Below are 14,331 nucleotides of genomic sequence, written 5' to 3'. Positions count from 1 at the left end.
CACTGACCTGTGAGTCTCAGAGGGCAACTCCCGGGAGGGAGAGGCAGACGGACTTCCTAGTTCCCAGGCCCCAATAATAGGTACCTACTAGGTGCCATGCCCATTATAGAGTCCTGGTGTGCTGGGGAAGACAGGCAAGTCTTCTAATGAGGGGTCTGTGGGTGCATTAGGAGGGAAAGAGGTTCCAACAACCCTCTACCTGTCTGCCCACCTGTCCAACCACGTGTCCACCCTACAATCTCTACTGAGCACCTGGGGTACCTGAGCAAGCAAACCTGACGTGGGTCCTGTGCCCACGGACCCTCTACTAATAGGGAAAGATGATGTTAACCACACTGTCACGTGAATACAAGTTATAATCTGTGCTAAGAGTCATGGATGAAAATATAGATCATAATGTATGCTGGGGCCCAGGCACGAAGGATGTGTGTAACTGGGAAGACTTCCTAGAAGAGGTGAATCCTAAGATTAGGCAAGGGGGAAGGGTAAGCCCAGGGGGAAGGGTAAGCCCAGGGAGAAGGGAAGACCGTTCCTGATCCGAGAGAATGAGGACACCCCTACGCAGTGGCTGCCACTGCCCAGTGCTCAAAGGGACCTTCAGAGCCCACTGCTGCCCGTGAGTAGCCTGTCTGGACACCCTCCCCTCGAGGCCTGAAGGAAAGAGCATTCACTCCACTCACAGAAAGTGTGGAGAGCCCTGTGCCAGTCTCTCTGCATTAACAGCTTCCTGCTGAGAAGATCTGACCATTAGTCAGACACTGGATCTTCCCACTTTAACACTAATCACAGGCTTACACTCCTGACGCTCCCTCTTCTTTGCATTAAGCGCTAAGACCAAGTCACCCGAGAAATCTAGCTCAGGTTCCCGCTTCCCATCCAGGGCAGCTCAACTCAACCAGAAAGGATACTTTCAGATGCTGCAATACAAGTTCTCAGCATCCAGACATTTTCAGAAACATTCAGAGTGCACACTTGATGACTATTTTGATCCAAATGAAAACACCGGAGTGCCTCTCCTGCTTCCTGTATCCAGACAGGTGTCTACCCCAGAGGATGCTGACTGTGGTTCGGGTCCCACACCTCTGCACCATTCCACCAACAGACACGGACTCACCCACGGACACCAGACTTGCAGAATCGTGAGACCCAGCTCGGCCCTTCTTTCGAGAGAGGAGGTCCTTTATTTCTGCTTAAACCCTAACCACCCCAAAGTTCTTCAAGACTTTCACAAACCAGTGATTCCAAAAATGTCAGAACTGCTTCCCTGATGTCAAAGGAAGCGGAGGCAGGTCCGCTGATGGATGTGCTGAGCAAACCCTTCCCAGTGGAGCTGTGACAATTGCGGATTTGGCAACGACATCCGTACTTCCTTTTTTTTTTTTTTTTTTTTGTTAAAAATCTAAAAAGGGAGACAGGCTCTTAATTATCTAAGAAGTTATCAGCCATCTCACCCCCCGTTACACTGAAACTCTTCTTCCTATCTTCATTTGAAAGGGAGCCACTCTCGCAAAAGGCCAGAGCATGCATATTTTTTTTCCTGAAAACCTCATTAAAAAAAGAACTATAATTATTTACACTTGAGAAAGGATACACACTATTTTGAATAGCCTATAGGAACACATGTGCCCCTCACTTTATTGGAAGGCCCTAAAACCCTCAAACATTAGCCTGTGTCCACACCACCTGGAAGGCGATAAAAACAATCTTGGGGACCATCCCCCGAGTTTCTGATTCAGCAGGTCTAGCGTACCCCAAGGATTTGCTGGTTTGTTTTTTTTTTTGAAATATCTTCTTTTAAAATTTAAACCAAAAAACCCCCACCCCAGATGTGAAAGATTGGTCTTCAAACACTGCACCCAATGATGCCTCGCTTGGTCTGATCTTGCTGACATAGAACCAAGCCGACCTCTCAGTGGCTGGTGAACCACTGGGCGGAGCTTCGTGCAATGGGAGCCGTCTGACACTGAGCTACAGGTGTGAGCATGACTGGCTATTTTTTTTTCAAGCTCAGAAAAGCTGCAGGGATCTCAGCAGGGGTTTGAGGAATCTGGTCAGCCTTGGCACAGTGCCAGAACGTGGCCAACCGAGGGCTCCATGAGTCACAGCCAAGTTTACCAGTGCTGGCCTGTTCTACAAGGCTGCAGATGGATCCAGCCATGATTCCAGGATGCTAGGTCTGTGGCCTCCACCAGCCCACTGAATGTCACTGCCCCACCCTCACCCCCTGTAAGGCGGAGATTTGTATTTTTAACGAGTTTCTAGGTAATGCCAAGGCTGAAGATCCAGGGACCCCACCGTGAGACCCACGGCTCTGCAGAGAGGTTTATGATCAATATATAAACTGAGTATGTGCTCATCACAAGGTGCTTCACTGGATACCAGGGGCCCAAAGAGGTGCCCCGACTTCAAAAGTTTGCAATCCTTAAGTGTGTTCTTTCTTTCCTCAGAGAGATGAATGGCAACAAATAAATAGAAAACAACAGATGCTAAATGCCAGGGGAGCCGTGATCAGCAGACTTGGGAAAGACGATCACAGGTGCTTCAAGGGGGAGAGCGTCTAGGGTAACTTCCAACTTGATCTTTGAGAGCAAGGTGGTGCTTACGTAACCAGAGAGAAGGGCACACGTGTACCATTTCCAAGAGAAACCACCTCCTTTCAAGGTCACCTCCATGGTTGACATGGGGATCGTGGCACGTAGCAACACAACGACAGCTCACGCCCACCGCGGGCTCACATCTGCTGTGGGTTCACGCTTGTAGCGGCACCACTCCAGCAGGGCTCCACATGGGCAGACCCCGCAGCCGAGCCGAGCCTGCCCCCCTCAACTGGCCACAAGGACCAGGAGGGAACCACTGTCCTTTATTCTCCAATCAGCTGTAAGGTCAGAGTTCAAAGTGCTGCTGTGCCCCACAGTGAGGCCACCTAACTGGTGGAAGAGGCAGGGGCAGATGAAGAGGGACCCAGGCAGGGCAAGTGTGGGAGGAAAGGGGAGGGAAGCAGAAGGGTCAGCGGCTGGAGACCCGGGCTTGTACCTCAAGGATGTAAGGACCAGCTGAGTTTCTAGTCCTCCAGGGAAGGACCAGAGGTGGTCGAAGAATGACAGGAGATCACAGGAGGATCCCCCCTTCCTCCCACCTCCCTATTATTTTCCAGGCACCATACTGTCCTAGGGATAGAGAGGTGCTTGGGCGCCATGGTCTTTGCCTTTAAATGCTTCTATCTAATGAGGAAGACAAGATGGTAAATGCTATGATAGGAGTCACCACATGGCGCTATGCAAGCCCAGACCACAGACCAGAGAACTCTGGTGTCAGGGAAGGCTTGCTGATAGGAGGAGTGACCCTGGGCTGGGCTGACAGTGATCTTGCCAGGCAGAGAATATACACGTTTATATTCGTTCTAGGTAGAAAGAATAGCAGGTGCAAAGGCACAGAGTAGCCTGGGGAATGAGGGGCTCATGGTGCCATGAGGGGAAGGTGTGCATGTGTGTACATGGTATGTGTGTGCATGCATGTGGGCATGTGTAGGGCTCCTGGGAGCGCACACAGGAGCAAAGACAGTAGAGGCAGGCTGGAATGTTAAGAAGTTGGGATTTTAACCTCGGTGCGATTGAGAGCCACTGAATGATTTTAAACCGTTCACAACGGCCAGACTCTCACTTAAAAACTGTCCCTGCAGAGCGGAAGACAAAGTGGAGCAGACAGACCTGAGGAAGAACGGCCAGTCGGGCCCAGGACCGCAGCAGGTATCGGGGGGAGAGCTGGCCTTCAGATATTCCTGACGCTGAACGGGTGGTCTTCAATACTGGGTGTGGGGTGCGGTGGGGAGAGAGCTAGATGACAATCATGCAGATGACGGGCATCTCGCCATCCCACCCCTGTTCCCTTTTCTCCTGACTCTATTCCTCAACCTTGATGTTCACCATATGGTTTTATCCTAAGCACGACTGGAGCTTTTTGAAAGGAGAATCTCATTGCTGTTTATAGTAGCCATGAAAAATAAATCCTAAGGGTGCTCCTGGCAGGTCCTCGGCATTTGCATCACACTCGCTCAGCCTGAGTGCTGGGAGCACTCTGCCGCTCACAGGAGCGCAACCGGCCAGCGTTGGAGTGGGGCTCCGAGGCAGATTTAATCAGTCTCGTCTGTGAAACAGGAGGCTCAGTAACCTAGCTGACTAAACAGTTCCAGGCTGCTTTCATTTAAGGAGGTGCATTAGTGTTTAAAAACGACAAAAGAAAGAGTCTTGGATTGTAAATGAGCTAAACATATATGTAAATATGTATGCATATTTTTCTCAGTGGTTCAGCACCTTCATAAGGTCCAGAGGGCAGATCCTGGATAGACTGTGATGCTCGGAAGATGCCTTGTGCCAGCAGCCCTTCCCCTGGCCCTGCAGGGCTCTGTCTCAGGCCTGGTCATCCTGATTGCAACTAGACCTTGAGAGAATGGCCAAAAAGACGGGTGTTGAGACAAGGGTGGTGAGCCCAGGAAGAAGCCCGGGAGTCCCCTCCTCTGAGTGCTATGTGAGGGGGAAGTGGCGTGAGGGGGTCTCCACGGCATGAAGAAGGGGGGTGCTGTCAGGGCAGGATCAGTTCTGCTTTTTCCACCCACAATAATGGGTTTGGGGTTTGTGTGTGGCAGCTGGGGTGACAAGGTGGAGAAACCCAGACACACAGCATGGGAACATGTGCACTCATGCAGAATTAGTGCTGGAGTCATTGTTCTCCTTAGTGGCCACATAAAGTTCCCCAACACATTATGTGTTGGACAGAATGCATCGAAATTCCTCTGGAAAAACTACAATATAAGCACATAAAGCCTTATGTCATTACCTGGTAATTATTTTTAAAGGTAATGTCATTGGCGATGATGGGAACTGGGCTCTGCTAGAAGTTTAAGTCAGTAAAACCTCTCTGGAGAAAACCTCCGACCAAACAATTCCAAGGGCTCCAAACGGCAGCAGGTCAGCACTCTTCCCGTGGCTGGTTGGATGGGGAGCAAAGGCTAACAAGCGTTTACACTAGACTTCCTGGCAAGATGAAGGCGTAGGTAAACATGCCTTGCCTCCTCACACAACTACACAAAAAAACCAGGAGACTACAAAACAAATATCACCCAAAATTTTCAGAAAATCAAGCTGTGTGGAAGTCTGACAACAAAGGATTTAAAGAAACCACACTCATCCAGACAAGTAGGAGAGGTGGAGACACACAGAGAGGCGCGGAGACTCGGGGTGTTGCACAGGGAGGTATGGAGATGTGAATGGGTGGTCCCACATCCCATGTGTGGTGGATTAAAGTCAGGAGGGATACACTGGGAGTGACCCTAGCCCCAGACCTGACCACCCAGCCTAGGGTTCCACTGCCAGGAAGGTAAGTCCCCATGACTTCTGGCTATAAATACCAGTGGGGGTTGGAGCAGCAGAGGAAACCTCGAGATTCTCAAAAGACTCCTTTTACAGGGCCTTCAATGGAATTAGGACTCATGCAGGTCCACCCACTCTGGGATTCAGCACCAGGGCTATCGCTGGAAGGGCACGACTGGCATACAGGGAGAGAGCGAAGTGATTGGCAACAGGGCAAGTGCTGGGAGACAGCTTCCTCCTGTGTAAAACTCCAGAGGCCAGGCAGTGGCATTGTCCACTCTCAGAGTTCGCCCCCACACAGAGCAACAAAGCCATGACATGGGTTGCCCCACCAGCCTTAGGTGAATACCTAAGGCTCTGCCCCATACAACTTAACAGGTGTATGTTTCTACAATAGGCCATGCTACTGAGACAAGGAATGAAAGCAGCCATACTTAATACACAGAAACAAACACAGGGAGGCTGCCAAATTGAGGAGACAAAGAAATACGGCCCAAATGGAAGAGAAGAACAAAACTCTAGAACAAGAACTACACAAAATGGAGATAAGCAACCTACCAGATGCACAGTTCAAAACACTGGTTATCAGGATGCTCCAGGAACTCATTGGGTAACAGCATAAAAAAGACCCAGGCAGAAATGAAGGCTACATTAAGTGAAATGAAAAATCTACAGGGGACCAGTATTGGAGTGGATAAAGCTGAGATTCAAATCAACAATTTGGAACACAAGGAAGGAAAAAACAGTCAATCACAACAGTAGGAAGAAAAAGAACTCAAAAAAATGTGGACAGGCTTAGGAACCTAAGGGACATCTTTAAACATACCAACATCCAAATCATAAGGGTGTCTGAAGAAAAAGAAGAAGAGCAAGAAATTGAAAACTTATTTGAAAAAATAGTGAAAGAAAACTTCCCTAATTTGGTGAAGGAAATAGACATACAAGTCCAGGAAGAACAGAGAATCCCTAACAAGATGGACCCAAAGAAGACCACACCAAGACACATCATAATTAAAATGCCAAAGGTTAAAGATAAAGAGAGAATTAAAAGCAGTAAGAGAAAAGCAGAGATTTACCTACAAAGGAGTTCCCATAAGACTGTCAACTGATTTCTCAAAAGAAATTTTGCAGGCAAGAAGGGACTGGCAAGAAATACTCAGTGATGAAAAGCAAGGACCTGCAACCTAGGTTACTCTATCCAGAAAAGCTATCATTTAGAATGGAAGGGCAGATAAAGTGTTTCCCAGACAAGCTAAAACTAAAAGAGTTCATCATTACCAAGCCATTATTATACAAAACGCTAAAAGGAATTACATAAGAAAAAGAAGAATATCAAAACAATGAACATTACAAAGGAAATACATCCACAATTATCAATAAATGCATCCAAATAACAAAACTAAGCAAATAAGTAGAACAAGAATAGAACCATAGATACGAAGATCATTTTGAGGCTTATCACTTGGGCGGGGGAAGGGAAAGAATAGGGGATAAGGGGCAGGAAATTAGAAGCACAAATTGGTACTACCATAGACAGGGGGCTCTGAAGAACAGTAGAGCTAATAGAGTAGCCAAAGAACTTATACGCATGACCCATGGACATGAACTAAGGAAGGCATTACTGGAGGGAATGGGGACATTGGGCAGAGGTGGGAAAAGGAAGAAAACTTGGGAAACCATAATAGCATAATCAATAAAATATATTTAAAAAAGAGTTTACACTAGAAATGACACATCTCCCAGGTCTGGGATACAAAGCAGAGAGCATGGAGCCCCACCGAGACCACAGATCACCACTGCGTGCACCCCTGCCCGTGTGGGAGGGCTGACTGAGGGCGTGAGGCGTCCTGGGCTGTGAAAGGAGGAGCTACAAGCCCTGGGAGTCCTGGTCTGATTGAAGCCCCTGTCTATACAATTTTGCACGAAAGAGTTTTGTTATTTTAACATCATGCTTTCAACCAGAAATCTTTCCGTCTAAGTTTAAACTCACAAACAATAGTTTTCAAACACTCTGTCAAAAATAGCAATAAAATCCTTGCATATGTTATTAAGCATCCTAGAAATTGATGTACTCACTGAACTTCATACTCAGTTCCTCTCTTATCCTGTTTCCAGTTTCAATGTTTTTTTCTTAAATTAAAAGTATTACCCTCAGAGATCTTTCTGGAAGATTCTGACAAAAAACAAATAAATACAGAGAATGCACTGTGGTCCTTTTCCATTCTGGTCTCTGTCATACTACCTCGAGCTTTTACCCCAGACCCCAGCACCCCCGTCTTTGGGAGGACATCGTTCCAGCAGAGCAGCCCGGCGCCGCAGGCACACTTACCGCTCCCCGGATGGAAGACGAGCCAGTTCCTTCGTCCTCTTCCCCGTCTGGCTCCTGGTCGTCGTTGTCAGTCCAAGAGGACACGTCCTCTACTGAGCTGGTCAGATCAGGCAAACTCTTGGATGTTAGCCTCAGGAGGTCCTCTGCAGAGGTTTCCTGTGGGAACACAATTAAAGGCCCACAAATTACTGCATGGCACCAGCAGTTCTAGGTCAAGGTCAAAGAAGAGTCAGCTGTTGGCAATCATGTGCTCCCAACCCAAAGACTATATGCAATGGATGTTCTGCGTTTCCAGGTTTGCAAGGCTACCTCAAATGTGCGAGGTGTGAACCCAATTTACACCAAACCAATTTCCCCCTGAAGAATCTGTGTTTCTTAGATGGGTGTTTCCATGAGCAATCTAAGCTCCCTGAACTTACGATCCTGTGGTGCCCTCCTGTCTTGCTTCCAGGACATAACTTTTCAAGGTCAACAAAACCACATGGAACCAGACTCCTCTAAGGTTAGACTCTAAGGGAGGCTTCCCCTCCCACTGTTTCCTCGCTTTTGCATTCTCAGTTCTACGCACCCTTCGAAGCCAAAGGGTGACACTTCCCAAACTTTCAGTGGTTTGCTGGTCTCTAGTTTTTAGCGTTCTTGTCACTATTTTCTAAGGAGAACAGGGAAATTTTTTAACGTCCTCCCCCAATCACACATTTCGTAAAGCCCTGATGAATTTTGAATATGTAAGAAGGCTTAAACATTCCCTGATTACGGATCTGTGATTCAGTAAATTTAACCCATGCACACATTCCTTTAGTGCAGGGAATTTTCTTTTTCCTTTCCTTTTGCAACAACCTTGCTTGTATTCCAGGTGCAGCAACTAAAGCCAGGTTTTAAAGCAGGAACCTTATTTGATTTAGTGTAGATGTTTCCTGTCTACTCTTTGTTGATAGGGCCTTCTACATGAGTGGTTTTTGTTTTTGTGTGTGTTACATGTCTGTGTATTAAAGAGGAATGTTCATATTTAAAAAATTTAAAATATAAAGGGACTCTATCAACAGAGCCCTTCCTGTGCGCCGACAAGGCCAGGGTAGGTTGGGACACGTAGGCGAGATCATAGGGCCACGTAGCGATCTCAACTGCAGAAGAGGCCCACGCGGGAGCCGAGAGCGCTCCTGGGAAATGCCACAGCCCACGAGACCGGGGACCAGGGCTGCAGGGCCAGTCCCAGGTCAGGACAAAGGACAATGTGTCCTCTCCACATTCTCCCATGCCAGCCATTTCTACAAGGCAGCCCCGTGGAAAGCCTTGATGATCGAATTCCTCAGGGACTGGCAGAAAAGAGAAGAAGAACAACAAAACACCCCTGTTCAACCACAGGCGAACTAGTGCCGAGGAGGCGCTGGTGACAGTGACATTGGCTGGCAGGATCCACCTTCAGGGTACCTCAACAAGGTACCTCATTCATTTTAAATGAGTAGTTGTAAATACTCTACTGTTAGCCTTTACCTAAGGAAAAGAAAAAGAGTTGTTAAACAAAAAGTGTGTTCGGTTTTCCTCCAAGATGGCGTCTCTGCTAGACCATTAACAGAAAAAGAGTTAAAAAAAAATGGTAAAGGTCCCGACTGGTGAGCCAATTGCACAACAGCCACAGGACGGAACACTTCATGGTCCCTAAAAATGGCGCGGCAGTGAACAGTCCCAGATGTCAAGTGCAGCACAGGGAACAGTCGATGATACTATAGCCACTGCACAGGGAGCCAGGTGGGCGCTGGGCATACTGCGCAGGTGGCGGGGGCACTTTGTAAACTGTGGTTGTGGGGCCACTTATGTCATACACCTGAAACCAATACAAAATAATGCTGAATGTGAACTGTGATTGAAAAATAAACGGTGCTGTAGCAATGTGCTTCTTGATGTGGAGAGATTCTTCCGTATGTTATTTAGTAAAAAGGAGGTTAAAAATAAAATGTAATGACTATTGAATGCCAAATGCAGTAACACATGACAACATAAGGGCAGACCTCGTTGGGAACAGCTGCATTGTGCAGACCCGTTTACATCTCAGTCTTCCTGACAGCCCACGAGTTTCAACGTACAGACAAGAGCACTGAGCTTGAGAAAGACGCAGTAAGTTGCTGAAGCCCACAGCTTGTGTCAGGCTTTGCTGGCGCTTAAGTCCAGGTGGGACTGCCTCCAGGTGCACTCTGTGTCTTGTGTTTGACTCCAGTGTATGAAAACGTGTGTGTGTGCCAGTCTGGAAGGACACGCCAGTTAATAGACAGTGCTAATGGTGGTGTTGCAAAAGTTTTTATCTTCTTTTTTTTTTCCTATTTTTCTTGGGGTTTTTACATTAGATACAGTGAGTACACACTGCTTGTTAATAAAAACTAAGAAGAGAAAAAGAGCACACGAGAAATCCGTGTTGCTACAGATGTACTTTCTAGGAACATCAAAGCAAATGCGGATGTTCTGATTTCATTCACTCCACAGCAGCCTCCTCGGCCTGTATAAGCAAACAACCTGTCTGTGCGGAAAGATGAGACGCCCTCTCCAGAAGAAAGTGACTGCTGCATTTCTAAAACAATGCCTTAAAATTTTGTGATGTGGTGACTTGTCTATAATAGACAAGGCTTGCCTAGTTGTACACAGAGTGCATGGGAAGATGTGAAGGTGTCACTTCTTTGGGTCAGCTTTCGGGCCACAGCCCAGTACTGGTGGCCAGGAGCCCATGGACTGAGAATACAGATGCTCGATCCTTGGCTCCGGGCTGCAGCTCTGCCCTACAGAGGCCCCCACAGGTGTCCCACCAGTCAAAGCCTGTGGCAGGAACACATGCCTTTTCTAATATCATTAGTGCTTTCTATCTTACTTGACTGAGGGGCAGCTTGGGTTAGGACTTGACCTTGGAGGTCCGAAGGACCCAGGATGAAACCTGCTTCTGCCACCCACTACTTGTGTGACCTCTGGGCAAACTGATTAATCACTCAGATTTTAATTTCATCCTTTGAATAAAAAGAATTAATACCTGACTCATGGGCATTATTTTAAGAATTTAATGCGATGATAGGTGAGAAGCACCTGACATTCCGGGGGCACCTGATACCTATCAGTGTCCTTCCCCCCTTACGTCAGTGCGTGAAATCATCGGTGGGATGACAAAACCTGCCTTCACAGTCCCACGTGTGCCCCTTAACTTAGTAGTCTTGCCCCTGAGTGGCCTGTTTGAGTTTCTGTGTGTCCACACATTTGTGGATAATGACTTGACATAAACTTCCTCTTTCCCACTTTTCTGCCTGTGCAGAAAACTCTGTCCTTGAGCCACAGACTGTGGGGAGGTGGGCTGTGCAAACACTTGACCGTGTGTGTGTACACGCAAGATCCAGTGACGCTTTTCCAACTCCCAGACCCTCTGGTCAAATGAGGAATTTGTCTCCCTCCTCGTGGAGTCCACCAGGCTGACCGAGAACATTCCTGGCTCCACTTCCCCTCCCCGTGCCAAGTGAGGAGATGCCAGGGTGCCCCACAGTATCTCTGGAAGGGGAGGAGGGGCCTATGAGTGGCGAATGCCTCCACTTCGGTCTCCAGGGCCTCAGTGCAACTCCTCCTGACAAGTCTTTCCCAAGGCTCCACATTCTTTTTTTTTTAAATATTTTTAAATTTATTTTTAGAGAGAGGGGAAGGGAAGGAGAAAGAGAGAGAGAGAGAGAAACATTAGTGTGTGGTTGCCTCTCCTCCATCCCCTACTGGAGACCTGGCCCACAACCCAGGCATGTGCCCTGACTGGGAATCGAACCAGCAACCCTTTGGTTCGCAGGCCAGAGCGCAATTCACAGAGACATGCTAGCCCAAGGCTCTGCATTCTTGTTGGAAGCCCAAGAGTCTGGGGTAAATGATGTAGAAGGGAGGAAAGCAGATTTTTCAGGTAGCTAAAAACATTAAAAAACTCCTCCAGTCTATTTGTTAAGCACTCCAAGAATAGGGAATAGACCTTGCAACCCAAGAGGCAGAAATACAGGATGGGACAAGTGTAAGTTTACAGTTGTGAGCACAAGAAACACAGGTTATTCTTGTATTATTATTTAATTTTATTTTTTTATTCCTCACCCAAAGATATGTTTCTATTTATTGTTAGAGGGAGAGTGAGACAGAGAGAGAGAGAATATCGACGTGAGAGAGAAACACTGACTGGTTGCCTTCCACATGTGCCCCGACTGGGCGTCAAACCCACACCATTTTTGGTATACGGGACCATGCTCCAACCAACTGAGCAACCTGGCCAGCGCTATTCTTGTGTTATTATTGGTTAGTTTGTATTATTTCCCATATGAACCACTGTAAACTTAGTTTTTCCCCACCCTGTCTATAAAAGCCCGTGGATGCTAGGTTCAAAAATAATAATGCGGATAATGGGGGAAAGTAGCGATACTGGCAAGAATATAAAGCTACACCAGTTCTTCCGAGTTCACCACCACCATCCGAAATATTACAAACAAACCAACCACCTACCTTGCTGGCCACGACCAGCTGAACCATTCCCGTGGCTGAGCGAAGAATGGCCACAGCTTCCTCGTGGGACAGCCCGACCAGCAAGTGACCATTGATTACCAGCAGCTCGTCTCCTAAGGACAGCCTGCCGTCCCTGAGGAAACGGAGACGGGAAAGAGTCCCTCGTCAAGACATGCAGGGTTTGAGGGAGGACCTTTTCCCAGAGCTGGGAGGGTGGGACGGGGAACAGTTACAGTGGAGCCAAAGAGGAAGTCGGGATGGCCAGGCAGTGTTGGGCTGGGAGGGCTTCCTTTCTCATTGTGGCTCAAAGGGGAGAAATGCTCCATCACTTTAAGAGGTCACCTCAGAACAGACACGGTCTAAGTGGCGACCACGTGACCTGGCATCGATGGCACTGAAAAGTCCCATCCCGGTGGAGACAACAATAGGCACTTGGACCTCAAGGTTTTGGGAGAGTCAAGGCCTTCTTTCCTCCTTCCGCCCTGCCACCCGTCCCTGGTGCCTCGGTCCTCCGCCGATCCAGTGCGCTGAGCCCAGAGAGAGCGGAGGCATCCTTAGCTCTCCAGGAAGCCTTCTGCAGCCCATGCCTCTTTCTTCAGGGTGACATGGCCCCGGCCAGATTTCCCCTGTGGTACCTGGGACACCACATGTCATGCGTCTAACTCCCCGCCCCACAGAGTTATAGGACCCTGAGGAACAAGTCTCTCAGCCTCTTTTCATCCCTGTGTCACTACAGCCAAGGTTCCTCAGCAGAAGGATGAACACAGAGAGGAACTAAGAAGCTAATATTTGGCTGTTGCAGGTATCACACCTGGTCTACAAACACAGGCGCACAAGCACACTGTTGTTTACATTTCCTTTCAGTTAATTACAGCCGACTCAGAGCTGCCTTCCTGGGGCTGGCAGGCGAGCCAGTTCCTGAGCCAGTGGTCTCAGGGACTGGCTCCCTAGGGCTGGTCAAGCCTGTGGGGAGGCACACTCTGTCAGAGTGCTGGGCAGGACCCTCCATTCACGGTGCACCCACAGCCTCATGGGTTCCAGCTGCGCCCCTAAGGGTCTGGTCTCCTGTGAACCCAAAGGAGCCAAAAGCTTTTCACCTCTGTTGCTAAGTATGGGCTAGGAAAGCTGGTGAGTCTGGGAAACCCCACGCCTGGGGTTCCATCGTCCCCTCTGCAGACTTCGGATTAGCACCCAGGGCGCAGCCCTGGGGTACGGCCATGTCCCCAGTCGTCCCAGACCTGCCCAATTCTTTCTCTCTCCCACCTGGGGACCTTTCCTCCGTTTCCTTTCAACGGATCAACCAACGTCTCTCCACTTTTCCCTCCCTCGTCATTCCCCGCCCCCATCTCCTTCCTCCAGGGCATGCATGGGACTGGGTTCCATGAATTCAGGCCTTAACAGAGGCCAAGGGGCACCAGAGACTTCTGAGTGCCTCTGCTCTGTCCTTCAAATACCCTTAAGGCAGAGAAATGCTAAGGACACACGGGAATGGAAAGAGAGGAGAACAGAACAAGCACAGCACAAACCACACAGAACAAACGCCTGCAGCCTCCAGGAACCATGTGGTGAGCCCCCCGGGGGAGCAGGGTTCGGGACTAAGGGTGCATGCAGGGGTTCTGGCCAGTGTCCCTGGGTTCACTTCTCCACAGCACCATCAGGCTCATCCCTGACCCCAGCTCTTTACTTGTTTCCCTCTTTCCTTCCATCTTGCTCTTCCCCCTGATTGACTAGAACGCCCCACATGTGAGCTACACACCCTAGAGACAGAGGCACATGCACGCACAACTCCCAGCTCGGGGTGCAAAGACATGTGGCATCCACTAGAAGTGACTCACAGAGAGCACAGACAAGGGCAGCCCTACGTGAGCTTACCTCTGGGCACAGGAACTCCCTAATTGCCAGCCTTGCAAAGACAGACTAGATCGTGGGACCTAGGACTGGTGGGCAAACGGCTGCCCTGGTGGGAGTTCCTTAAAGCACACATCACCCGGGGAGTTTACAAATGCTCCGGTGGGTAAAAACTGTCAAAGGGCTTCCTCCCGCAATCATTACTGCCCTGCAGTTAACTGAGCCGTGTAGTTAATCTTCTCTCCCTTTTAGTGGTCAGTTCGCCTCCCACTTTCTAGTCCGAGGACTGACGGGCAT

General features: G+C 48.8%; 1 protein-coding gene across 6 annotated transcripts in view; it reads right to left on the bottom strand.

Annotated features, from left to right (window-relative positions):
• Positions 1–14,331, bottom strand: part of PDZD2 (PDZ domain containing 2) — a 207,869-nt gene that overhangs the window by 61,289 nt on the left and 132,249 nt on the right. For 4 of the 6 annotated variants that reach the window (XM_037063120.1, XM_037063124.1, XM_037063125.1 and 1 more), the window contains 2 exons: positions 12,187–12,319; positions 7,696–7,851 (listed from right to left, as the gene is read on the bottom strand). In XM_037063120.1, coding sequence (XP_036919015.1) covers positions 7,696–7,851; positions 12,187–12,319 — 289 coding nt within the window. The remainder of the gene's footprint in view (positions 1–7,695; positions 7,852–12,186; positions 12,320–14,331) is intronic. The other 2 variants (XM_037063121.1, XM_037063123.1) reach the window with 1 other exon arrangement.

Source organism: Sturnira hondurensis, unplaced genomic scaffold (assembly GCF_014824575.4).
Source record: "Sturnira hondurensis isolate 20B ecotype Veracruz unplaced genomic scaffold, ASM1482457v3 Scaffold0014384, whole genome shotgun sequence".
Classification (NCBI taxonomy): domain Eukaryota; kingdom Metazoa; phylum Chordata; class Mammalia; order Chiroptera; family Phyllostomidae; genus Sturnira; species Sturnira hondurensis.
The sequence above is the reverse complement of the archived record's forward strand: the minus strand, read 5'-3'. Positions and strand labels throughout refer to the sequence as shown.